This window comes from Taudactylus pleione, unplaced genomic scaffold (genome assembly GCF_031769625.1).
Source record: "Taudactylus pleione unplaced genomic scaffold, aTauple2 ptg000202l, whole genome shotgun sequence".
NCBI classification, from domain to species: domain Eukaryota; kingdom Metazoa; phylum Chordata; class Amphibia; order Anura; family Myobatrachidae; genus Taudactylus; species Taudactylus pleione.
In genome coordinates, this window is record NW_028284604.1 from 6,382,767 (window position 1) to 6,409,447 (window position 26,681).

At 45.9% G+C, this 26,681-nt stretch overlaps 1 protein-coding gene across 1 annotated transcript in view; it reads left to right on the top strand.

Annotated features, from left to right (window-relative positions):
- CAMK4 (calcium/calmodulin dependent protein kinase IV) overlaps positions 1–26,681 on the top strand; it is a 284,083-nt gene that overhangs the window by 7,855 nt on the left and 249,547 nt on the right. Inside the window, exon 2 of the mRNA XM_088477684.1 lies at positions 14,951–15,065. Coding sequence (XP_088333810.1) covers positions 15,031–15,065 — 35 coding nt within the window. The 5' untranslated portion in view covers positions 14,951–15,030. The remainder of the gene's footprint in view (positions 1–14,950; positions 15,066–26,681) is intronic.

Below are 26,681 nucleotides of genomic sequence, written 5' to 3' on the forward strand. Positions count from 1 at the left end.
TCATCTAAGTACCACTTCTCATCTAAGTACCACTTGTCATCTAAGTACCACCCACAGTCAAAGAGACAGATTAAGGCTCACTAACCTGTCAAGCAGTTTCTACAGTGATTTGTCACTGATGTCCAGAATGACTTGCTCCAAATACCTGCATGGGCAGAAGTCTCATGGGACAAGCTGGTATAGCAATACACAGGACTATCCCTATTATACTTTAACTTTGTGAGTTTCCTTCTATAGCCAAGCATATGCAGGATCTCCAAGGATGGTGACAAATGCTGCAAATGTAGCTAAAGGTGGTGGTAACTAACCAAAACAAAATTAGTGGATCAGAGAAGATAGGATTTGTTTGTATACTCAGTGGGCAATAAAGTGTGTCTTTCCACATGCAACAATATCCTCTATCATTTAAATTGAAGCATAAACATATTGGCCAATATGAAATTAACTGGGAGATAAATCTGGAAGCATACAAAACTTCATTGCAGATCCATCTGTTTTTAATGTCTCCCTTCTGAAACCAAGATGGGCAATTAGGACTATAACATGCATTTTATTACTGACATTTCCCCAGGAGATATGTGGCATATCTGGTGAGCTGGAGGGTATTTGGTCCCTAGGACTGATCTTGCTTTAAGTTGACAGATGTTTATGCACCTGAGGGTCACATCCAAAGGTATACAATCGGGAAACCGGCTGCCTTAATACCGACAGCCGGCTTCCCGACTGTCATATCCAGGCGAGGGTGAAATGCCGGGCGTCTATTATTTAGACGCCTGTCATTTCCCCGACGCCGGGAGACAGGCACCCGTCATCCCGATCGAAGGGACGCCGGGCACCACGAGCGGGCAGCCGCGAGGGGGAGGGTTAGGTTTAGGGCACCCGGGGGGGACTTAGGGTTAGGCACCCCCCCAGGAGGGTTAGGGTTAGGCTAGGGGGTGGGAGGGTTAGGGTTAGCCAACCCCGGGGGGGGACTTAGGTTTAGGCAGCGGGGAAGGGGGGGGTTAGGGTTAGGCACTTAGAGGGGGGATTAGGGTTAGGCACTTGGGGGGGAGGTTAGGGTTAGGCACCCCTAAGGAAGGTTAGGGGGTTAAGTTAGTTTATACTTACCTTAGCGACGATCGGGATTTCCAGCGCTGTCGGGCTTCCACTGCCGGGAACTCTGCTTTTGTCAGCCAGGCGGCCGGCGGTATTTCACACCGATTCCCATCCAAAGGCTCCTAAAGTGGGGCACTATGCCAAATACGGATAACAAATGACAGTACATCATCATCAATACTGGCTTGGACCTTACTGCCAATTTGCTGATATCGCCAGAATATATGTTTATTACACTGACTCCCTGATGTGACTTTGTATTTCATATAGATTGATGGATCAGTTTTATTTATACATTTATATATGTGAACTGAACAGGATGATTTTGACATTTTAGTGATAATACTACAAAAAAGATTAACCCATTGATATCAATATCACAACTAGATGTTATCTTATGCAGACTTTTATATCTCTATTAGCTGAAGTACCAGGCGTTGGCCGGGTTTAAATCTTCAAGTTATTAAGTTAGGCATCCCAAACCAATTGCTATCACTCGGTGAATTTTTCATCCAAATTCATCCAGTGGAAGGCTCAGAACAGGCTTCTGCCCAGCGTACAACAACGGGAGGTCCTACCGGGATCCTAACTCAACCTAAAACCTGGCCAGGATCCAATTGGACCACCTCATGTTGGTTTCACCTCTGTAAAGTATTCATCCAAATCCATCCAGTGGAAGGCCCAGAACAGACTCCCCTGGTCCAAGTTCTCCCCAGCGTACACCAACAGGAGGTTTGACCAGAACCTAATCTTCAAGAGTTTAAGTTAGGCATCCAGACCAATTGCCACCCCTCTATGAAGTTTCCATCCAGATCCATCCAGTGGAAGGCCCAGAACAGGCTTCCCGGGTCAAAGTTCTGCCAGTGTACACCAACGGGAGGTCCGACCGGGACCTCCACCCCATAGTATGTCTTCTGGGATCCAATGTTACCACTCTGTGAAGTTTTCATGAAAATCCATACAGTGGAAGGCCCAGAACAGGCTCCCTGGGTCAAAGTTCTGCCCAGCGTACACCAACAGGAGGTCCGACTGGGACCATAACCCCTAAAACCGGGTCAGGATCCAACTGGACCACCTTGCATTGGTTTCATCACAATCGGTGCAGGGATATGCAAATGCATAACGGACAAACAAATAGACCAATGAATTTTATATATAAGATTTGGCAAGTAACTGTAGGACACAAACATTAAGGGTTAGAAGCCCTTCAAAATATATTTTTACTGAATACAATGACAATTATATTTTTAGTCATATGCGTTTTGTGCATGATGGAAATATATATATATATATATAAAAATAAACATATATAAATCTAGTGACAGTGGCGTAACTAGGGGGTTTGGTGCCCAGGCAATGGAATAAATGCCACCCCCTTCCTAATCACCTAATTACCCCACGGGCCTAGTTCCCAACAACCTGGTGGTCTAGGTAGGAATTAAAGTCCTGGCCAGCAGCACTGCCTCCGAGCTCTTATGTCTTGAGCCCGGCGTCTTCTGGCCTCGTCCAGGGCCGCCGGAACCCTTCCTGCATTGTCTACATCCACCACCTGCCGCCGAACTGACTTTTCTGCCCAGTGGCATCAGACGTCGCGGGCGGAGCCGCGGCTGCTTTCTATTGGCTGCTGGTCCTGGCTCGTGGCCGGCACCAAATTCAAATGGTCGATGGGCTGCAAGCTGAAGCTAGTGCCAAATATCAACCGCCGCTGGGAATGGTCCGGCGAGATGTGGACCCAGGGCAAGGTGCCCCATACACACACCCCTGGTAACGCCACTGCTAGTGTAAGAAAACGAAGTGCAGAAATTGGAAATGTGATGAATAATGAGCCTTAACCTTCGCAAAATGATATCAGAAATAAATGGCAGTATACCGCCAGCTGTTAGAGCAAACTGCTTTTCTAATCCTTTGTCACCTCCACTACTTTGCCGCTTATCTTCGGGTATTGGTGGGCTATATATGTGCGATAACATGGTGACTGCGAATGACAGTAATGCTTCTAAATTGGCTGTCTGTGTTAAAGAAAAATTTTGCTTAAATTGTCTCAGAAAAAAGTTAACAAACCCCTACAATGTAGTACATTTGTGTTTTCTGATATAATGGTTGAAAATCTTAGGTTCTGGGTGTGTGGTACTTTATGTACAGCAGGTGGCAGTGTAGAGCCTTTCTACTGAATTATCCCCTTGAATGCCTTGCTGAATTTATACTAATGTACAGTACATGGAAAGGAACCTGTATGGCTTGATCTGGGTACACACTAAATGATATATTGTACAATATATTGTTCTGACGTGGTTCGGATAAAATATATCATACACATCGTATTCGTATAGTGCATATGCCCAATTTGTCGTCATCGCATCATCCCATCTGCTGTGCTTACCAAACATGGCCTCCTATGTTTGCAGCTGTGTATCTGTGGATACATCACTTACAATGACATATCCACAGCAACACTCCCATAATACACCCACTGAATGGACCATTTTTGTGTATACTACTAGCCACCTCCCAGTGACCGTCCATCCCATATCACCACACTTCTGATACCGTCTGTCCCAATCACAGCAGCACCTTTGCGCATACACTCAGGGTAACGCATGTGCCCTGAGAGATTTCATAATTATTCACGTATGCACAATCGCGCAATTACGTGAACATCTGCCAGTGTCTGTTCTAGGGGCAAGCAAGCAGGGCTAATACCCAGAGTGCTTCGGCCTGAGGTCACGGCTGCAGTTACCCCACCAGTGCCATCTAATATGACAGCACCTGTCCACTCTTGCCCACCAGCACCATTCTAGTTATAAACTGCGGCGGTGCCATATTACCAAACTGCGTGGCTGTTGTTCCCCGCCAGTCTCCCATTTTGCCGGTGCCGAGCGTGTTGACATCACGCCGTGTGACGACGTCGCGCATGGCATTCTGGGAGCTGCCGCGGTGAGAAGAGGATGGACTCAGACCAGCAGCAAGGAGGAGGGACCCACCTGTCTTCGCTCCGCAGGAATTAGGCAAACGGCGCCCCCCCCAGTGCAGCGCATGGGGACACGATTAGTATTTTATTTTATTTTTTATGCCCGAGACCACACATCCCAATCAGGCCGCATCCCCTGAGCTCAGGACGCCACAGGAAACTTTCGCCCTGAGAGTCCCAAAGTCTAGAACTCCGCCCTGACATCGGCATTGCGTGCGGCTCTGATTCAGGCCCCATGTGAGGCATCAGATGCTGTAAAGATACTTACATCTTTCCTCAAATACAATGAAAGCACTTCTGCCACAATCTGGATACGGCTCCATAAGTATGTGTAGCAGAACAACCTGTGATTCAGTAGAGATTATACGATGCTGCACAGTGTTAAAATCTTGAAACAGACCTGAGCGCTACAGATCACACACCCTGGGGAACACAACTGGTCACAGTACAGCTACTTCCTTTCTGTGTACTAGACCAATGTGTGAAGTATTAAATCTAACACTGGCCAAATCATCACCTTGTCAAGTCTTCATTTGGGGGTTTTCAAATAGGTACATAAAAAATATAAAATAACTGCACTTACCTGTATATTGCCTTTTAAATATTTTGTTTTCTTCAAATCCCTGTCTGGAGCATGAGCTTCTATGTATGGTGGTAGAAATACAAAGGCAGTTATTGATGAGTTATGTCTTTCCTTCCATGACTGCCCTGAAATATTATGCACACACAAAAGAGCTGTAGTCTGAAATACCCTTAATATAATTATGATATTTTTTTTATTGACTAATACACTTTTATGGATAACGCTGGCTCACTAATTCTAGGAGAACCTAGATGGGTCCATAATATTAGACTTTGGGAACAGGTTTTTTTTTTTTTAAACATAATTATTACAGGTATTATTATTATTATTATTATTTGTATTATTTTGTTTAACCAAAAAATAAAAGAACTCCACCTAATACTAAGGGATGAATCAAATTAGCTGGGAAGAATGCGAGTTGCCATTGACATGGCATTAAAACTAGAGATGTGCGCCGACCCCCGTGTTTTGGTTTTGGATCTGTATCTCCTTCGTGTTTTGGATCTGGATTTGGTTTTGCCAAAACCGCCCTTGCGTGTTTTGGTTAAAAAAATTATAAAAACTGCTAAAATCACATAATTTGGGCTTTTGTTTTTGTTCCTACAGTATTATTAACCTCAATAGCATTAATTTCCACTCGTTTCCAGTCAATTTTGACCATCTCACAGCTCACAAAATTGTTTTCATCCGGTTTAGGCTCAAAATTTGCACCACGTTAGCTGGTTGACTAATCTAAGCAGCAGCAGTGGGCGGCACAAACAAGTGGCAGTTCAACTTCCAAATCCCATCTAGATTCCACTGTCGTTCTGGAACTTCTGAAGTAGCATCATTTTAAAAGTGGCTACCCGACCCAACCAGGAAACACATAGTTATTCAGTTAATAATGAAAGTGCTTAGCCAGTAAAAACATAGGGGCTAAATTAACCTCAAATACCTTTTTAATCAAGACCGAGATTTGTATACCCCGGTAAGTAAAAGAGATATCTCTCTAAACATACCTAAATTGCTGCTTAAGGTGGAGAAGCAAAATTTTAGGAACACTGACTGGCAAGGCTTCAGATTTCATTGTGTTCAACTTATAAATGGAGGCCTTACTAAATTTGACTAAAATTACATGCAGAGATGGCAATGATGTACTGTAGCAAGCTCAGTAAAACATTGTGTCACAGCGCGCACCGGATCCCTCTTACCGGGTCCGGCAGTGCTGGCTCCCTGTGGGCAGAGCCGTAACTCGATTTTTTGGTGCCCTGTGCCAGAGAGAGCATTGTCGCGCTTCCCCTTCATTTTAAGATAGTGCTCATGGGAAAGGGCCAGGGAAGAGATAGGGGAGGTCAGGAGATGCTGGGGATAAAAGAAGAGGGAAACTACAAGTGAAAATTATAATAGACAGGAAAATTGACAGGCCCAAACAGCGCCCCCTGCCCTGCGGTGCCCTGTGCCAGGGCACAGTCACACCACCCTAGTTACAGGCCTGTGGGGGTTGTGATGCCGCGGCGGGTCCATAAGCACCCGTCGCGGTGATTTTCTTGTGGCCAGCGGGTGGTGGACGGAGGTCCCGGCGGCTGCTGTAGTTCTGTGTGCGGGCAGTCGCGCCTCCCATAGGGGAGCATGCGCAGCTCTGAATATAATTTAAAGGGCCAGGTGTCCCTAATGTGACATCACACTGGCTCTTAATTTGAAGTCCCTCCCTATATAAGGACAGCTCTGAGCACTATTCAGTGCCACAGTATAGGCTCCCTAACCTTACACCAGCATTCTTATCTGTAATACTGCTGCTCGTTCCTGACCTTGGCTCTGTTCATGTCTTGACTCCGTCTGCTCTCTGGTACTGCGCTCGGTATTCCAATTTGACCCTTGGCTATCCTCCATGGCCTGCAAACGTCTGCTCCCTAGTACCATCTTATCTGTTTGGTTGTGACCCAGCTTGTCGACTATACTGTACATCTTCATCGTACTCTACTCTTGTCCAGAGAACATCAGCACCTCTATTAGGAAAACTAGTCTGAGGGCCGCAATCTGCATGTTGGACGCAGATAAGTCCAAACCTCCTTGCAGAGGTCCCTGGTGAATACCGCCGGCACATTAGACTCCATGCCTCAGCACTAGGTCTCGCCAATCCGAAAATACGGGTCAGCATCTATTACTTATCTGAGAGTTGTGACAGAATACTCTGGCCCAACATGGATGCCGCTGGCAATTTTTCACCTCCAGATCCGCTAGAGAATCTCCTTACCAGAGTCGAGAAACAAGAACAAGACCAAAACAAGATTATGCATGCCTGCAAACACTGATGCAACAAGTTGGTGCCACCTCCTGTACAACCAGCACCATCGCCTGTGGTGGCCGCTCAAGCTGCAGGGGTCTTTGTACCATTACAGATTCCAAATCCCTCGAAGTATGATGGAGACCCCAAAGGCTGTAGAGGAATCTTGAATCAATATTCCATTCAATTCGAGGTTCAGGCAGCAAATTTTTCTTCCCGAGAGGAAGAAGGTGATTTATGTTATATCGCTGTTGTCCGGACAGGCGTTGGCATGGGCCTCTCCGTTATGGGAAAGAAATGATCCTCTGGTAAACAACAGCACTAGTTTCCTAGCAGCCTTCCAGAAGGTATTCATTGAGCCTGGATGAGTATCCTCCGCAGGGACAGCAATTCTGCAAATGAAGCAAGGCAACCAATCTGCAGGACAATATTCTGTGCAGTTCCAAACCCTTGCCTCAGAATTACGGTGGAACAATTAGGCTTTGGTTGCCGCATTTCTGCATGGTCTTTCAGAGCAAATCAAGGATGTACTGGCATCCAGGGAATTTCCAACATCTCTGGATGTTGACCTTTGCCACAGAGAAAAAGCATGAGAGAGGGAACAATCTCGTCGCTTCAGCTTTAAACTCGCCCTGCGTTTCACTGCTCCGGTTGAATCTCCACAAGACCCCATGCAAGTCGGGAAGTCATGTCCTCCTGCCACAGAGAGGGAAAGGAGGTGCAAAAACAAGCTGTGCCTATACTATGGCGAATCAGGTCACCTCCAGGCTGTTCTAAATGTGCGGGAAATGAAAAGGCCTAACTGATCGAGAGGTGGTCAGATTAGGTGCATTCCCACACACCCCAAAAGAGAATGCTTCTTCTCAGTTCACTATTAATGTGATTCTAGAAGGAACCGCTGAACCCCTTAAGGGGTTTAGACACGGGTGCCAATGGTAATTTCATCACAGCTAAAAAAGTTTACTAGTGTGCCTCTTCATACTCCATTCTGTATCATCAGAGTGGATGGGAAAAAACTTCCAATGGCTACCATCCGCTCTAGGACTGCAGAAGTTACCATGCAGATTGGCACTCTCTACAGGGAACTAATTTCCTTTTATATCCTTCCATCAGCCAAGAGTCTAGTCATTCTGGGTCTTCCATGGTTACGCAGGCATGCTCCCACGTTAGGCTAGGAAGAACCCCAAATTTTGTCATGGGGATCTCAGTGCCATCAGAGGTGCTTGCTGACAATTTGACAACCGCATCATATCATCCAAAGTTCGACCATCTCCCAAGAAGATCCTCTTCCTGCTCCATACCAGTTGTTCAGGGACGTGTTTAGCAGGAAAGCCACTGAGACTCTGCCTCCTCATCGGGAGTGGGACTGCACAATAGATCTATTACCTGAGAAAATGCCTCCCCTTGGAAGAGTCTTCCCTCTCTCACTTCCAAAGACCCAGGCTGTTGCTGAATACATTAAGGAGAATTTGGAATGTGGGTTTATAAGAGAATCTAAATGACCCAGATGGATCCCGCAAAACTTACAGCCATTGTCAATTGGCCCCGACCTACCGGGTTGAAGGTGATACAACGCTTCCTGGGTTTCTGCAATTTCTACTGCCAGTTCATCAGAAACTACTCTTCTATTACAGCTCCTATTACAGCGCTTGCTATGAAAGGTAAAAATACTAGGGTGTGGCCTCCTGAAGCGGAATAGTTTTTGGCCATCTTAAGCAGTGTTTCATATCAGCACCCATTCTAAGGCAGCCCGACTGTGATAGGCCTTTCTTCCTGGAGGTGGATGCCTCCACAACTGGGGTTGGGGCTTTTGAAGAAAGATGAGGATGGGAAATGTGGCTTCTTTTCCCGTAAGTTTTCTGGCCCGGAGAAGAACTGTGATGTTGGAGATAAGGAGCTGTTGCCATCAAGCTGGGCTTACAAAAGTGGCGATATCTGTTGGAGGGGGTCAACATTTCCGGTGACGGTTTACACTAACACAAGAATCTTACATATCTCAAAACAGCTCACTGCTTGAACTACAGCCGGTCCAAATGGTCACTGTTCTTTGATCATTTTAACCTGGTTATTACCTACCATCCGGGCGCTAAAAATATAAAAGCCAATGCTCTGTCTCAGGCATTCAGTTCCTCTGAAGAGGATGAAGTGTGGGAGGATAAATCCATTCTTATTTGTGCTTGCTTTGCAGCAGTAACCAGCAAGATCAACCGTTTATAGTGCCCCGAACTTCATGCAAATATTCTGCAGTGAGCACATTCATCACGATTCGGTGGTCACGCAGGTGTTAAAATAACCTTGGAACTGAACCTCGGGGACTATTGGTAGCCAATGGTTCATCCGAATGTTAAGGACCTTATGGCAGCTTGTCATACTTGTGCTCAACATAAGCGCTATCCATCAAGTCCTCTGCTTCCTCTACCATTGCCTGATCATCCTTGGATCCACATTTTCATGGCCTTTGTGACAGATCTACCTCCTTGTCAAGGGTTCATTACTATCTGGGTGGTGGTGGACAGATTTTCCAAGGCCGCTGAAAACGCGATGTGTTCTAGATAACTTATAAACCTTACCCGTCACAAAGAGAAATGAAATTATTAAAACAAATACAGATTCTAAAATAAATGACAATGCTTTTACTTAAAGACAGCTTAATCATCCATGTATTTTGCCATTGCAGACTCACAACAAAAACATAGGTTATATCAGCAGCAGTAGGGAATACTTGTAAAATAAATTTGTGACACCCAGTGCAGAATACCAGCCAGCCAGTTACATACGTACGGCAACGGCACCCGGCACCCCCAGACCTTTGTTGTGTGCCCTCTCTCCTCTGTTCTCTGACTGCTCTCCCTCCCTCTCTCTCTTCTGAGTTTTATACTATCATTTGGGCTATACCTCTAGTTAACCCAATGGGGAATATTCATTTGTTTAATATTCGTATGTGCTAGGCCTTAATTGGTTATGGGTGTCTTAACCATAATATTGACACTATTCTGTGTTATCTTTCTGTTCCCATGTAGAATTCTAACATAATTGCTCATCTAGCCTTCACCTCTGACAATTGCAGACAAATGCTATCTTGATTTAACTCTTTTTGTTTATAAAAACTGACTTGCTGTTTGCCATACTGCACACACTAAAACTGACACATTTTAAACCCATAATTCTTATTGCTAAAATAATGGATATAGCAATTCAACCCATACATATCTCTGCAGTCAATCACACCTGCAAAGACATAAAACACTAATCTCTACATACTTTTTTAATACATCATTTAACATACCTTAAGCTAAAATATTAAACAAGATAGCTGCTGCATCAGACACGCACTTGTTTACTTTAGAGAGAAAGGGAAGGCCTTATCCTCTCTAGGCCTGAGGCCATTCAACAAATGCGGTCTTCTGCAACTCACACAACTAATTCATATATTCTCAATTATTTCTATATACTCTAAATTGCAGTGCAGGAAAATGAAATACATAAGCATGCATATATTCGTGAATTGCTGAAGGAACATGTACATCCACATAATTCTGTGTTATCACCACTCACTTCATTCCCTTAAGAGGTCTACTGTCGGCAACAAAATTGGCAGAGGCATTCATAAGGGAGATCTTCAGGTTGCATGGGTTCCCCAAGGACATTGTCTCTGATCGAGGAGTACAGTTTACCTCTTGATTCTGGAGAGCGTTATGTAAATGCTTTGGTATCAATCTAAACTTCTCTTCAGCCAACCACCTCCAGAGTAATGGCCAGACAGAGCGAGGAAACCAAGATCTGGAGAAGTTTATTCGGATTTATGTCTCCGCCAATCAAGATGATTGGGTCTCTCTGTTACCATGGGCCAAATTCGCGCACAATAACTTGTTCCGTGAAACATCAGGTCACTCAGGCTTGTACCCGGTTTTGCCAGAATTGTCAGTGTATCGATCAGTATCACTCCCAGCTGTTCGTAGTACTGTGAACCGCTTTCTCAACATCTGGAATGAGGTAAAAAGGAATCTGAATAAAGCTTTGCCACGGTACAAATATTCTGCCGAACAGAAAGAGAAAAGAGGAAGATGGTTCTCTTGTTGAGGCCTGGTGAGAGAGTCTGATTATCAAGCAAATATCTACGTCTGAAAGTACCCATCATTAAATTTGCTCCCATGTTCATTGGTCCCTTCCAGATCCTCCAAGTGATTAACCCAGTGGCATACTGGTTGAAGCTTCCTGGCAAACTCAGGATTCCTAATGTATTTCATGTTTCTCTTCTCAAACCACTGGTTATCAATTGATTTTCTTCACATGGTAATTCTCCTTTGGCTTTTCCAGTAGACTACCAGGAGGAATATGAGGTAAAACAGATCCTAGATTCCAGGGTGTCGTGTGGCAAAGTGCAGTTTCTAGTAGAATGGAAGGGCTATGGTCCAGAAGAGCTCTGTTGGGTCAAGACTTCGGATATTCATGCACCTCAACACCTCCAAGAGTTCCATCAGAAGGTTCCTAACAAGCCATTTATGGAGTGTTCAGTGCCCACGCCTAGAGGGGTGGGTAATGTCACAGCACGCTGGTTCCCCAATGCCTCTTACTTTGTCCATCTGCGCTGGCTTCCTGTGGGGGCTGTGTTGCTGTGGCGTGTCCATACGCGTCCGCTGTGGTGATCTTCTTGTGGTCGGTGAGTGGTGGACGGAGGTTCCCGGCGGCTGTTGTATTAGTGATCGGGCAGGCGTGGCTCCCATAGAGGAGCTGGTGCCACTCTGAATATAATTTAAAGGGTCAGGTGCACCTAGTGTGACATCACACTGGTGCCTAATTTGAAGTCCCTCCCCATATAAGGACAGCTCTGAGCACTATTCAGTGCCAGAGTATAGGCTTCCTAATCTTACTCCAGCATTCATACCTGTGATACTGCTGATCATTCCTGACCTTGGCTTTGTTCATGACCTGACTCTGTCTGCTCCCTGGTACTGTGCTAGGTATTCCAGTTTGACCCTTGGCTAATCTCAGTGACCTGCATACATTTGCTCCCTGGTACCGTCTTGTCCGTTTGGTTCTGACTCGGCTTGTCAACTTTGCTGTAGGTCTTCATCGTACTCTACTCTTGTCCAGAGAACACCAGCTCCTGTATTAGGGAACCTAGTCTAAGGACCGCGACCTGTGTGTCGGATGCAGCTAAGTCCAAATCTCCTTTCGGGGGTTCCTGGTGAATACCATCAGCATGTTGGCCTCAGTAATAGGTCTCACCAATCCCGAAATATGGGTCAGCATCCACTACTTATCCGAGAGTTGTGACACATTGCCTGCAAAACAAACATACCTTGTGAGCCCCAATCTGTGTTACAAAACAAGGGAATTACACTGAGAGAAAATATTTTGCTCAAGGAGCTTTATAGCAAGAACAAAAATCAGGAGGGATAAAGGACACTCCTGTCTAGTACCATTAGTAGTGGGAAATTGCCTGGACAGAAAGTCGTTATTAAAAACTCTAGTGGAAGGACTGCTATATAAATCTAACATGGAATCAAGGATGGACCCTGGAAGCCAAACCTGACGCATGTAGCCCAAATGTAGCCTATCAAAGGCTATCTCTGCATCTAAAGAAAGTAACACAAAGTCTTTTGGGAATCTGTAACCAATTACATAACATCAAAAATCCTGCAAGTGTTATCCAAGGATTTTCTGGCCAGTACAAATCCGACCTGGTCAGGATAAATAAGCAGCAGGTGCAGAGGGGATGAACAATTGGCAAGGAGCTTAATGTACAAATTTAAGAAGCACTATAGGCCTATAGTTCTTAAGCTGGGTGCACACTGACAGATATATTGGCTGATCAATTGATCGGCCAATATATCTGGTGCCTGTCGGCCAGCATGTACCAGTGATATGTCTGTGAACGACGTCGTTCACAACATAGCGTGTCGGCTGTGCTGCACAGGCGATGTCCAATATATCTGCAGATATATCTGTCCATCAGCATGTGTGTACGGGCGATCAGCCAACCGCACGTACACATGCAGTGGCAGCCGCGGGTAGTGGTTTGGGGCAGGACCCGAGGCTGCCTGGAAGATGATGGTCGTTCAGTGTATATGAACGACCATCATCTACAGATATATCTGCAGATCACTCGATCTGCAGATATATGTACTAGGTGTGTTCCCATCCCTTACAATCAGAAGGGTCCTTGCCAGGTTTGGGAATAATAATTATTTGTGCCTCTAAAGGATCTGTGGGGTAACATAAGGGGATTTACCTTTGGGAAGTTGTTAAATTGCACATTTAACTTCGTTCAAAGTCGATGGGGCATTAAGAGCTGTCAAAAAGAGATTTTGACAGAAAAGAGGTTATGCTATCAATCAAGGGCTGAGGGGTAGAGGTAGCAGAGGTTAAACTATATAGTTGAGCATAAGATTTAACGAAAATATTAGCGATGTCAGAGGGGTTCAAACCTTTTGTGTTCTGACCTCTCGACTTCCTAGCGAGCAGTCTACCCGCCTTGTTACCATCTGGTTAAAACTTTCTTATGATAATATTTAGTTAAAGCCAAGAACAGCTTCTGAAGCTGGGTCCTGATAACAGTAAGTTCCCTTTTTTTAGAGCCCTAGAAGGATATTTTTGGTTTTGGGACTCCAGAAAGGCGAGCTTTAATTCCAAGTCCCTCTGAGTCTGGAGGTACTTCTTTTTAAGGTGAGTCCCCTGCTGAATGGTAGTAGCACAAAGGACTGCCTTCAGGGAACACCAGTAATAAAAAATGTAAATATATGAAGGGGAATTGGAAGCCGTGTATAGGAAGAGGAAATCAGTCAGAGCGTGTACAGCTTCCGGAGACCTCAAAAGAGGTTTGGGTATGGCATTCCGACTGTCAGAATCCTTATGGTGAAAATGCCAGAGATTTTCGGTAAGTATTCCAAGGCTAACCCACCCCTCCTGCAGCCTCATCCTTACCACCCCGCAGCCTAACCCTATATTTCGCCACCCTATCCCTCCCCTTCGGTGCCAAAACCCTCCCCTTCGACAACCTGACCCAAACCCTCATGCAGCCTAACCATAACCCTCCCCTCCCACAGCTTTACACTAACCCTAACCCTCCCGCAGCCTAACTGTAACCCTCCCCTCCCACAGCCTCACCCTAACCCTAATACTTACCGTTTGAAGTTGTCTGCATTTTTACCTGTCAGTATCCCGCTGTCGGCATAGTGCGCATCACGATTCTGACTATTGGGATGCCGATTACTAGTCTCAAAAGGTGCTCCCAGAAACTGCCAGTGGCACATCGGAGGCCTGTGATGATAGGATTTTTAAGTCTAAGGTGGTTATGATAGACAGCCAGTGTTGTGACTGGCATATATACTGTATATAAAGAGCTGTAGGAAAGTTGTATAAGTTTACCTAAGAGACAGAGAAAAGCTCAGGAAAAAAGTTATATACAATGTTGATTTAAAAAGAGTCAGTGGTAATATAAAATACAGTTTCAAAGTAAAAAGTTCACTATAACCAATGAGTATGTTCAAGAGCTTTGGTAAATAATTTGCGTAAAATGTGTTTTAGTTGCAGCCAAACGAAGCAGCTGTATCTTATGCTAAATCTATGTCATTATTTCATTCACTAGGGCTAGGTTATAAAACATTGAGAGTTTTATTTGAAAATTGGATCAATAGCATAACAAAGACATAAGATAAGTTTTATTGCATCAGACAAATTGTTCCTTTGATAACCGCTTGCTGAATGTGAAATAAAATGAGTTAACTTTTGTAAATATCTTTAAATAAAAATACTACTTTAATGTATGAAGTAATGATGATTTGACATATATTGTTGAAATACAAATACAATATACTGTTCTCACTAATGATTTTTAAGTTAGTTGACAGTTGAAGCCCTTAAGTAATATTAGTAACATTGTACAGTCCTTGGACTAGTTTGTAGCCTGTTGAAGTTGCATGTTGGAATATAATTTTCCATTCCAATTTCTCCAGGGAGTACAGAATGTAAAACTGATTAAAATAAAAGTTAGATTGCTCCTAACGTGTCTTGTATGTTATATCTTGTCTTTTTTTAGTCTGCCCTTGAAAAAATGGAATATCAGTGGAATTGTGTCATTCACTGGTACCTGATGTGAATGTGAATAAACATATTTGTATGTCCAGATATCTTCTCTGCTATCGAAAAACACAGTAAGTGATTTGTTTTTCACACATAGTTAAATGTATACAAGTTACAGGAGCACAAACTGTAAGATGAGAGAAGTGACCCTATTAAGGTATGAGATATATTTTTTTTTCAATAATTTAATTTAATTGAGCACTCCAAAAGTATCTCTAAAGTGTACATCACGCAGGGGCCCATTTATCATTAACTATTTGCTGCATATTCCCCAAAAACACAGTATTTTGGGGATAGCCACCAGGGGCGTATCTTCCTATTGCCCTGGATGGACCAGCCGAGAGGGGGCGCTGTTTCAGCCCAACTTCACTAGCACATGATCTCCTGTCTTCTCTGCTCTTAGCAGTGTCCTGCAGTCAGCTGCAGCAAAGATCCCTGGTCTCCTTCTGTCTCCTCTGCTCTTGCCAGTGTTCTCCATTGGCTGAGTATGTATTAGCCTTCTTATATGTGCCTTTATATCAGAAACATTTAAAATTAGGGAGAGTAATTTTTTTTTTTTATTATTCCTAATATATCTCTTCCCCCACAATACCTAACACACATCAATCACCACTCACTAATTCCAATATGTCAACTGTGCAGGAAAAGAGTGCAAGCACCACATCAATCACAAAGCTCTATTTGCAAGGTAATTTGCATATATGCAAATTATCTTGCCCACAATGCATCTTGTTTGTAATTGATGCCCTCTTTTCCTGTGTTGTTGACATATAGAAATTAATAAACAGTGCTTTTCATGTAGTAAGTGTTATAACGGAAAAAAAAGTAAAATATATATATATATATATATATATATATATATTGTCTCCCTATTTCTACAGGCATGTAAATTGAACTACCCCCAGTGTAGGTTTAATGCATTTTTTTATTTTCTTCAGTTTGGGGGAACTAGCTATGATCTCTATGGTTGTGGCTATCCCTGTGTTGAGAATAAGACATGATCCATATGGACTGTCTTCTTCACGTGTGTAAATTAAACTACCACCAGTGTGGGTTTTATTTTAGTAGAAGCAGTCATTGGAGGGGGGCGCCAGTCCCTTAGTTTGCCAGGGGCGCTTGGACCCCAAGATACTCCCCTGGTAGCCACAAATATTAAGTATCCCCCAGAACCATTTCCAACAGTAGCTGCAACCCCCATAGATTTCTATGGGGGATGTGATGCTGTCAGATTTACCAAGTTGGCCCCTGCAAGCTAACGCTGTTCTGCCGCTGTAGCCATATCGCAAAACTAATCTGGAGAGGGTTCAAGAGGAACCTTCCCAGCAATGGCTGCTGGTCTGTAAATGACGCATGCACAGGAGTCCTGGCACAGGTTTCGAGAGACCGCTGTCGCAGTCACTTTACTCCCCGCACATCGCAAGACCAGACTCCTTTTCTAACCCCTGTCCCTGCGGGTGCTAATACATGCATGCGGTATAACGGTATACTGCAATGCGATCATGGACGCTAATATCGCGCCCAGGTCGCATTGAATATGCTATTATTGATAAACAGGCCCCTCATAGAATGTATGCCACTCATTCAGCACCCCAATGCTGAGCCACAGCAGTTTATCCTGTACCCAGCATTTCATGCAGTGCTCTTAATGCACTATAAAGTTTGGGTCTTAGTGAAGGAGCAGGAGTTGTGAAATATTAATAAACAAAACCTGGTTTCTTTGGACGCAGTAGCAATGCAAAAATATGCTAATGACGCAGAAGGCATCTGAGGACAAAAGACGCCCACTGCTGGCAATGCAGATTCGTGTGCTGCATCCGAAGACACAACATCGGATCACCATTGCAACCATCGGTCGCGGCATTGGTCATGTTAGTAAACCTAAAGCTGGTCACACATCTAAAGATTATCTGTCCAAGCAGCCAACTAGTTGATTGGTTGGAATGAAAATCTGGTAAGGTATGAAAGCAAATGACAATCAGCAATTTGCTCCCAAACGTCGGAAAATGGACAAAAACTGTTGTTTGAACAAATTGTTTAGATCAAACATTTAACAAACTTGTCTGAACGACCATTTTCATCTGTTTTCTGGCATTTAGGAGCAAATTGCTGATCATCATTTACTCCCATTCCTTACCAGATTTTCATTCCAACCAATCAACTAGTTGGCTGGTTGGATGAAAGTTGGTCTAGTGTGTGGCCATCTTAAAGCTACACAAAATGGCTGTTCCATCTCCATATTCGAGGCCAGTAAATCTGCGTCGGTATCATGGGCAAACAAAGGGGGGGCGGTTCCAGTTGCCTGGAATCCCCCTCCCCAGCCCACACAATGATGACCACAATAGAAGTAACATATAATAATAAAGTTTTCTGTTTTTAAGATTCCCTCAGTGTCACAAAAGGAATAATTAGCACCACCTGTTGATCTTTTAAAATGTGTGAGCCAGTAATGAAAACACTTGTGCACAACTAGGAGATCAGAAAAACATGCACTGTTAGGGGTGCACTGATATAACCCATCTATAGGGTCAATTATTAATATTGTATAATAATACACTATCCAGTGCATAAAGAGACCAATCTGTACATATAAAGCTGCTAGAATGGCCCAGCCAATCACCTGACTTGAATCCAATAGAAAATCTATGGAAAGAACTAAAGATTAGAGTTCCTAGAAGAGGCCCAAGATTTGAAGACTGTTTGTGTGGAAGAATGGGACAAAATCACACCTGAGCAATGCATGCAACTAGTTTCTCCATATAAGAGGCATCTTGAAGCTGTCATTACCAACAAAGGGCCTGATTCAGGGCCGCTCGTTCGCTCCGAGCGATGTTTGCCCAACTGCGCATGCGTACGGATCGTTATACGCATGCGCGAACCAGTCAGTGCGGTCGAAATTCATGTGCTCGCAAAATAGCGAATGCCTGAAAATTTGAGTGACAGAAAGAGGCGTATGTGGGTGGTAACGGGAAGGTGCTTGAAAACGGGGAGTGGAGATCCGAACGCAGGCGTGCTTAAAGGTCAAAACGGGCGTTTTATGGGTGTGCATAATTAAAACAGCAGCGTCATTGACCACGTCACTGGGTTATTTTATAGCCAGAACTGCTCGCAAGATTGTGGTAGCAAAAACCAACCCCAAGAATAGCGAGCAGTTCATACCCTGGTCGATGTACTCGATTAATCTAATAAATAGCGGACATGACGTAGGATGCGAGCGGCCAAGGGGCGTATTTTTCCAAAAAACGACCGCAAGTTTTGTTCGCTCGCTCAGACCTAGAGGCGTGAACAGACCGCAAAGAGCGAACGGTTCATTTCAATAGCCACCCCTATTTTCTGGACGAGCGAGCGCTAATTGCGTCCGGCTCTAAATCAGGCCCAAAGTCTTTTGTACGAAGTATTAAATAAATTTCAGGAAGCGTGTTCAATACTTTTTCCCTGTGTAATTTCACATTATAACACATAACTTGTGTAGATTGCATGGGTTGTTGCTGCAATTTGGTGAAAATTTCATTACAATAGCCCCATTCCAAATATATTTACTGAGAAAAATGTTGATGTGTTCAATACTTATTTTACCTGCTGAATGTCCAGGTAGTACAAGGTTCTTTTGCTGCTTCCCAGACTCTCGAACTTGCTCAGATGATCTGGAATGGAGTCCACATCTGAAATAAAAACATTCAGCTCAGGCAGGATGGCCCTATTTACGCATGTTATGGGTTACTGTGATCGCTGGTTTTATATATGTCAGAATTATCACATACACTATACTTAAGACGTATAGTATAGCTGGTTAAGTGCTAATTATGCCATTTTCATGGACTGGCCACACTTGCTTTAAAATCAAGCATTTGGAACCCCCCCCCTCTAGCATTCCTGTGTTTACCCCTGGGAAGACGCAGTCACTGGCGTATAGTACTCCAACAAAACGTAGGTGACACACCTCAGTTTTGGGAAACAGTCCTTGTCCCTCCCCAAATGGCCACATCTTGTCAATCATGCTATGGCTTAGGGGACACTGCGAGCAATCTCGCAGTACAATCTTTGCACATGTGCAGCACAAGTCCTGCCCATGCGCAGATCAAAAACCATAGGAGATGTACACAAACCAGTGGTTAAAGTGGGCTGGAACGGGGCGGAACTGCGTTCCGTCACTTCTATTTGGAGACTGAACCAGCTCCGCCTCCTTGGACCCACCTCAGCCCGGCTCCATTTGCGGGTGCCCGCTGAGATTTTGTTACCAGCAGTCGCATGGCTCCCTCCCCACAGCAGCAGCTGGAGCTCACTCTTGCACTCCGGCTTCCGACTCCCCCCACGGGCACTATGGCTGAGACGTCATGACTACTACTACTACTACTACTACTACTACTACTACTGGGGGCATTTACTCAGGGGCATTACTATTGGGGCAAAACTACTGGGGGCATTTACTTGGGGGCATTACTATTGGGGGCATTACTATTGGCACTACTACAGGGGGCACTACTACAGGGGGCATTACTTCTACAGGGGGCATTAATACAGGGGGCACCACTGTATTAATGCCCCCTGGGGACACTGCATAAGGGGCACCACTACTGGGGGCACTGAATATCTTTGGATTCTCCTCCTGTGTGTCCCGATCACTGTTGCCAGCAGTAATCGGGCAGCCGGCGTGACCCTCCTCCCGGCGTGGCTGCTCTGCTGTGTCCCTGGCCTGGGCGGCCGGAAGGACCCCGACCCCCCTTGTCCTCCGTCGTGGCTGTGATTTATAGAAGCAGCAGCGGCGGCAAGTTAGCCGCAGCTGCTGCTCTGTCTGCGGGGAGCCGGCGGCTCTCCTACCTCTTCCTTCATCGGCATGGCTGCCCGTGACCGAGCTACAGAAGCAGCAGCCGCAGCATCGGCGGCAGATACTGCTCTGTCCCCATCCCACGCAGCCGACAGCACCCCACTCTCTCCTCCCCTGGCCAGGCGGTTACCTAGTGCCCTGTCCCCAGCCCCTCCTTCTGGCTACAACTCCGCCCCTGTCCCAATCACTGCTAGACACCCCTTTAGGAAATACTACGGTCGGAAGTTCCCTGAATTTGGTACCACTCAGTTTGAACTTTCCGGGTCCCTGGTTTGGGTGAATTATCCTTGATTGATATGCTTTATGCCAAGTGACTGTTTTGTACGTGTTTTTAATCCCTATTATTATTCATAAAGTTGTGACATACTACCCTATGAGTCTTTTTTGGTTTTGTTTTTGTTTTGGTGCTGGGTTATATTCCGAAATTGGAAATCCTATGGAGTCCGTGTCCTGATCCAATACACCATTGAATGGAATTGAGATAAGCGTAGTTATTTTTTATCAAATGTACGCATATTATTATTGATACCCCTAAATCTTTATACCCAAATGTCGCAGTTTAGCGCTACAAGTCGCATAAGAAATAATTGCTTTCCAATCCAATTGTGGTTCCAAAATAAAAAAAGTTATATTATTCAATGAAATGTATAACGCGCTGTAATCTAGACAATTAGCGCAAAAAGCAATTAAATACAAAGGTACAAGCCGATACATACGCGTGCGCACTGGTCCCAGTATACAGTCGTCTATACAGAAGCCTGTGGTCATCCAAGAAGAATGGCTGTATACTATAACCAGTACCCAGGCTATATACCTTACAGAACAAAGAAACTAGTTGACAGGTTTCCACTGGGTCTTGCTCCTGGACATTCTGGTACAAGGCAGGTCATAGGACAGTTCATACGGCGTCACTAGGGGTATGTCCCAGTTCCTCAGATGTTGCTTTGTGTGGTTTTTGCCGCCGAAGAACTGGTTTAAACTAATCAAAAGATACTACATACAGATATACATTCTAACCACTAATTTCCTATAATTTATAACTTGCAGACGCATGATGCGATCTCCTTGACGATAGAACCAGAGATCTGCAAATAAACTGTGATTTAGAATGGTACCAAACATGACATGTCTACTAGCTTATGTACCTTAAATATCGTATACATTACATTTCACAACATAAGTATTTGCTAATAAAACCTCTAATATTAACCTTAATGCTTGGTAACCTTTTTATAAGTGATTGCATGTGTGAGTGTGAGAATATTGTGTAAATTTGCTAGAATGCGTTGTGCGTCTGTGTTTTGTGTTTATCTGCTTTGATGTACAGCGCAACTATGCGCTGTGCGCCTGGTATGTTTTATATGTATTATCTAATGTGCGTATAGGTTTTGATTGGACTTTCAACATTATGCGGTAGCAAAACAGACGCACGACGCTAATAATCAAATATAGCATCACACACAATGGTATTGTACTGAGGACGCAAAATGGCGTCGTTAGAGGCGACACAAAATGGCGTCGCCAGATATTAATTTACAAGATTTGGTCTCAGCCAATCATCCCGCTTCGATATTATCTATTCTGAAACTAGTTTGTTTCTTACATACTACACAATTAGCGGCTTCTTGTCTTGTTTATATATATATATATATATATATATTCAGAAAGAGGTAGTACATGGCGCTGTGTCCTAAAAAAGTCAATAAAATCCCAAGGCAATTTCAATATCAGTTCATCAAAAGACGCACTCCCCAAACGTATAGGGTGGCTGCTCCTACTCCCATGTACTGCTGCCCAGGCAGCGTCAATTTCTGTAAAACAAAAGGTGGAGAAAAGGGCGCCTCCTAGTGCATTATAATAGTAAATGATGTAACCATCACCAAAGGTGATCACCCTCTGTGCAGATGGGGGTGTACCTTATATAGTGGAATTCACCACTTATTCAACAGCAAGAACAATCTCAATAATTCCTTATTTGTCCAACTTCCGGAAACCATCAGGCTTTTCCCTCCATACAGACCAAAGTGAATCTCTCACCCTGCAGCCCTTCCTCCTGGACTTCCTTCTTAATTGATGATTGCAGCCATATATACACATTTCTGATAAAGGTGCGTATGTTTGGTGGTCTGGCGTTGTGCGCAAGGGGTCCGGCTTGCATTGCGGGTGTTCAGCGGTGTCCATGGCAGGGTGCAGGGGTCCAGTGGCTTCTGCGGCGGGTTACAAATGGGTCCGGCAGGTGTATTGTAGGGTTCAGTGGTGTCCGCAGGGGGCTTTGACACTGTGGAAGAGAAGTAGCTGGTGAAAGAATGGCTGCAAAGCCACTCCCACGCTGGTAGTCATTTGACAGTGACACAGTGACATCACGACACCAGGTCACTTCATGACCTCACGGCACATCCCAAATATTACGGCTTTATTTATTTTTAACATTGATGTTATAGGTCATTTTATTTTAATTATGGCAGTCCTGTATGATCGAGACTTGAAACGGGGCCTACACTTAGGGATGCTATACTATACAGTATACTAGGAATGGCCACCAACCATTGATGGTTTGTTAACCGATGTTAATGAAACATCGGTGGCTGTGGTCTCTAACAATCGATGGTTTCTATTGATGGTTGAACCCATCGACCATTGATGGTACAGCTGTCAATGGCCATCAGTACAGTATACCATAAGAATTGCTATTTTATGGTATACGTGGTATACAGTGTTTCAAAAATATATATATTTTTAAAAATCGTGTTGGATAAGTTTTAAACAGATGTTCTTGACCTAATCCAGTCTTTAAAAAAAAAAAAAAAAAAAACGACAATTTCTGAGCGGTTTTTGGAAAAAAAATGTGTCAGTTAAGTGGTTAAGCACTGACAAAAATTCATCGGATTTCCTTATATCTCTGAATCAGACATTAAAGGGACAATACAATTACATGTGAAGAGCTTTGTGATGAGAAAGTGCTATAACACAAGGTAGAAAGTCTGACTTGGAGAGGGAGTAAGTTCCAAAAGGGGGAGGGGGGCAGGATAATCTTGGAGGCAGACGTGAGAGGTGTTAACCATGGAAAGAGGAGAGTAGGCAATTGGTGGAAGAGAAAATGGGTGCTCGAGGGAGTATAGACAAAAATGAGGTTGGATGATGTAGGAGAGTTAAGTTCTATGCACTGTATGTGAGGGTCAGGAATTTGAACTGGATTCTGAGGGGGAAGAGTAGCAAGTGAAAAAGGTTGCAGAAGGGGGGGGGCACAGAGTAGGATGTTACAGTAGTGGAGGCAGGAGACGATGAATGTATGAATAAGAATTTTGAATGGCTTCAGGCGTTATACATTTTCCTACAGATACTGCAGAGGTGGAAATGGGAAAAGTGAAAGAGGGAAACATTATCAACAAAACAAAGAAGGACCGGGGAAGACTATAATTTCTGTTTTGGTCATGTTTCATTTGAGAAGTGCTGGAATATCCAGAATGAGATGGTAAAGAGAGGAAGAGACACAAGTGAGTACTGAGTAAGAGAGATCAGGGGAGGATAGGTAAGTTTGTGTGTCATCAATGTAAAGGTGATACTGGAGACCAATCAGGGGCGTTTCTAGAGAGGAGGGGGCCCGTGTGCAGTCTCCAACACGGGCCCCCTCCTCTCCGCCCGGCGGCCGGCAGCGCACTGAGCTGTGCGCGGCCAGCGCCGGAGTTATAGACTCTGGGCACTAGAGTGTGCCCAGAGTCTATAGTGCATGCACACGTCACCGGTAAAATGGCAGCGGGGGCCATTTTCCCTGTACTGCGCATGCGCAAACAACATTTTCCTGTTGTTTTACAGCGCCGGACCCCCGCTCCGACGTGGGACTCCGGAGAGGTAAGTACTTCTATGGGTGCAGGATGTGCGGTGCGAGGCTACCCTGGACCCAGGGACCCGTGTTCCCCGCACACCCTGCACCCATTATAGATACGCCCCTGAGACCATTGGTGCTAATGAGTATTCCAAGGGAGTAGGTTTAAAGGGAACAGAGGAGGGGGCCATGGGGATTCTGCTTAGAGATGTGCAGGCTCGGATTGGTTCAGATTTTCCCGGCAAATTCAGATTTTCCCGCCAAATTTTGGGTCTTAGAAAGAGGCGAAACGTCATCTTTCATGGACTCCCCCTCCCCCCCAAGCAGTCTCCTATGCCTGTGGGCACCCCCCCCTCCCCAGTGCACGGCACTGCAAAAAAAAAATTATCATAAGAGAGCATGCCCATGCCTCCAGCGATTAGGCCACGCCCCCTTCCCCTGGGCCGGGCACGTCTCTCAACGCCCCTGGGACCAGTCACTGGAGGGCACCGCTGAGTCCACAAAACAAAATGAAGGATGTCTCTTTCAGTCCCGGCAAGGACTACTGATGACCAAGGCTGGCGCAGGAACTCCTCTGCCCCCGGCACTGCACTCTCACTTGCTAGTACGGTAGAGTCAGCAGCAGTGGAGGTGGCCCTACCCTCTCCACCAATCCTCTTCTTTCGCCCGTTTGTCAGTCTGTCACTGAGGGTCAGTGTGTATGTTTGGGGGGTGGGGGGTTAATGAGTGCAGACAGGGTGTGTGGGGGGATTGGTTTATTGACTGCTAGCATGCAGGGTAAAGGTACCCACACACATAGCGACATTTTACACGATTTGGCCGATTTCGACGAATCGTAACGACGAATCGGGTAAAAAAAGTACAAATCGTGAGTTTATACTCACGAGCACGATGCCGATGCGCGTCCCCACTCGTCGTACATCGCATCTTCTGATCTGCCATGCTGTAGGGCAGATTAGCCAATCTGGGATACAATGCATTGGCTGCAAGATAGATCTTTAGTCAGATTGGACATTTTTAACTCCAAATCATGATCACGACGGCAAGGGAGCTCCCGTGAAAGTTCATGAGGAAATTGGCCATAAAATCGTATCGTGAGGACATCGATAGGAACACAGCTGTATGGCATATATAGAATTTGGGGCACATGTGTGGCATATGTATTGGCATAATTCATGGTTATATGGTATACAATACATTTGGTATACAAATGGGTGGCATATGTATTGTGGGCACAAATGTGTGGCATATTATGTATTGGGCATACAAATATGGGGCATATTATTTATTGGGGCACAAATGTGTGGAATGTTCTGTATTGGAGCACACATGTGTGGCATATTATGTATTAGGGTACAAATGTGTGGCATAATATGTATTGGAGGTGATGTAGTCTGCATCCCCGGCATGCGGGGTGCCGATGGTCGAAATACCGGCGATGAAATCCCGACAGCATCGGGATCCCGGCACCAGAATCCCGACCATTGGCACCCTGAAGGTAAGTGTCGGGAGTTGGGGGAGGGTTAGGCTTAGGCACCGGGCAGGGGGAGGTTAGGCACTAAGACGGGAGGTTAGGGCTAGGCACAGTGGCGGAACTAGAGGGTGGTGGGCCCAGGTGCAAGAATATGCTTTGGGCCCCCCCCACTGCCCATTCCTGGCACCCCGCACCCCAACATTTTTTCACCACCCCCCACTCCCCCCCGTATTTAGATCCAGTGTCTGTCCTGCTACCCAGCCTTGTTTTTTCACCACCCCTCACTGCCCCGCCAGTCAGTAAATCCAGTCTGTCCAGCCCCACCATGTCAGCCTTATTCTCTCCCCCAGCCCCAGTGTCTCAGCCTCATTCTCCCCACCCCCCAGCCCTAGGGTCAGCCTCATTCTCCCGCCCCAGCGTGTCAGCCTCATTCTCCCCCCCAGCCCCAGCGTCTCAGCCTCATTCCCCCCCAGCCCCAGTGTGTCAGCCTCTCTCCCCCCCAGTGTGTCAGCCTCATTCTCCCCCCAGTCCCAGCGTCTGTCCCACAGCCACAGTGTGTCAGCCTCGTTCTCCCCCCAGCCCCAGCATGTGTCCCACAGCCACAGCATGCCAGTCTCATTCTCCCCCCAGCCCCAGTGTGTGTCCCATCCCCACGTGTCAGCCTCATTCTCCCCCAGCCCCAGTGTCAGCTTCATTCTCCCCCCAGCCCCAGCGTGTGTCCCAGCCCCAGCGTGTCAGCCTCATTCTCCCCCCAGCCCCAGAATGTGTCCCACAGCCACAGCGTGCCAGTCTCATTCTCCCCCCAGCCCCAGTGTGTGTCCCATCCCCACGTGTCAGCCTCATTCTCCCCCCAGCCCCAGTGTCAGCTTCATTCTCCCCCCAGCCCCAGCATGTGTGTCAGCCTCCGCCCCCCCAGCCCCAGCGTGTGTCCCAGCCCCAGCGTGTCAGCCTCATTCTCCCCCCAGCCCCAGCATGTGTCCCACAGCCACAGCGTGCCAGTCTTTCTCCCCCCAGCCCCAGTGTGTGTCCCATCCCCACGTGTCAGCCTCATTCTCCCCCCAGCCCCAGTGTCAGCTTCATTCTCCCCCCAGCCCCAGCGAGTGTGTCAGCCTCCGCCCCAGCCCCAGCATGTGTCAGCCCCCCCCCAGCCCCAGTGTGTGTCAGCCTCTCCCCCCCCAGCCCCAGTGTGTGTCAGCCTCTCCCCCCCCCAGCCCCAGCATGTGTGTCAGCCTCCCCCCCAGCCCCAGGGTGTGTCAGCCTCTCCCCCCCCCAGCCCCAGCGTGTGTCAGCATCTATCCCCCCCTAAACCCAGCGTGTGTGTCAGCCTCTTCCCCCCCCCAGCCCCAACATGTGCTTCCCCCCCCATACTACCGCAACTTACTTACCTTATTTCCTGCCTCTTCTGCTCTTCTCATTCCGCGGCTCCTCTCGATCCTCTCCAGCAGCCCGGCCCCTTGTTATGACACGGCACACGTGACGTCACGCGTGCCGTGTCTTAACAGGGGGCCGGGCTGCGGCGGGTGTCTGTCATATCGGAGCCGGAGTGGCCGAAGCGGGCCCGCTGCGGC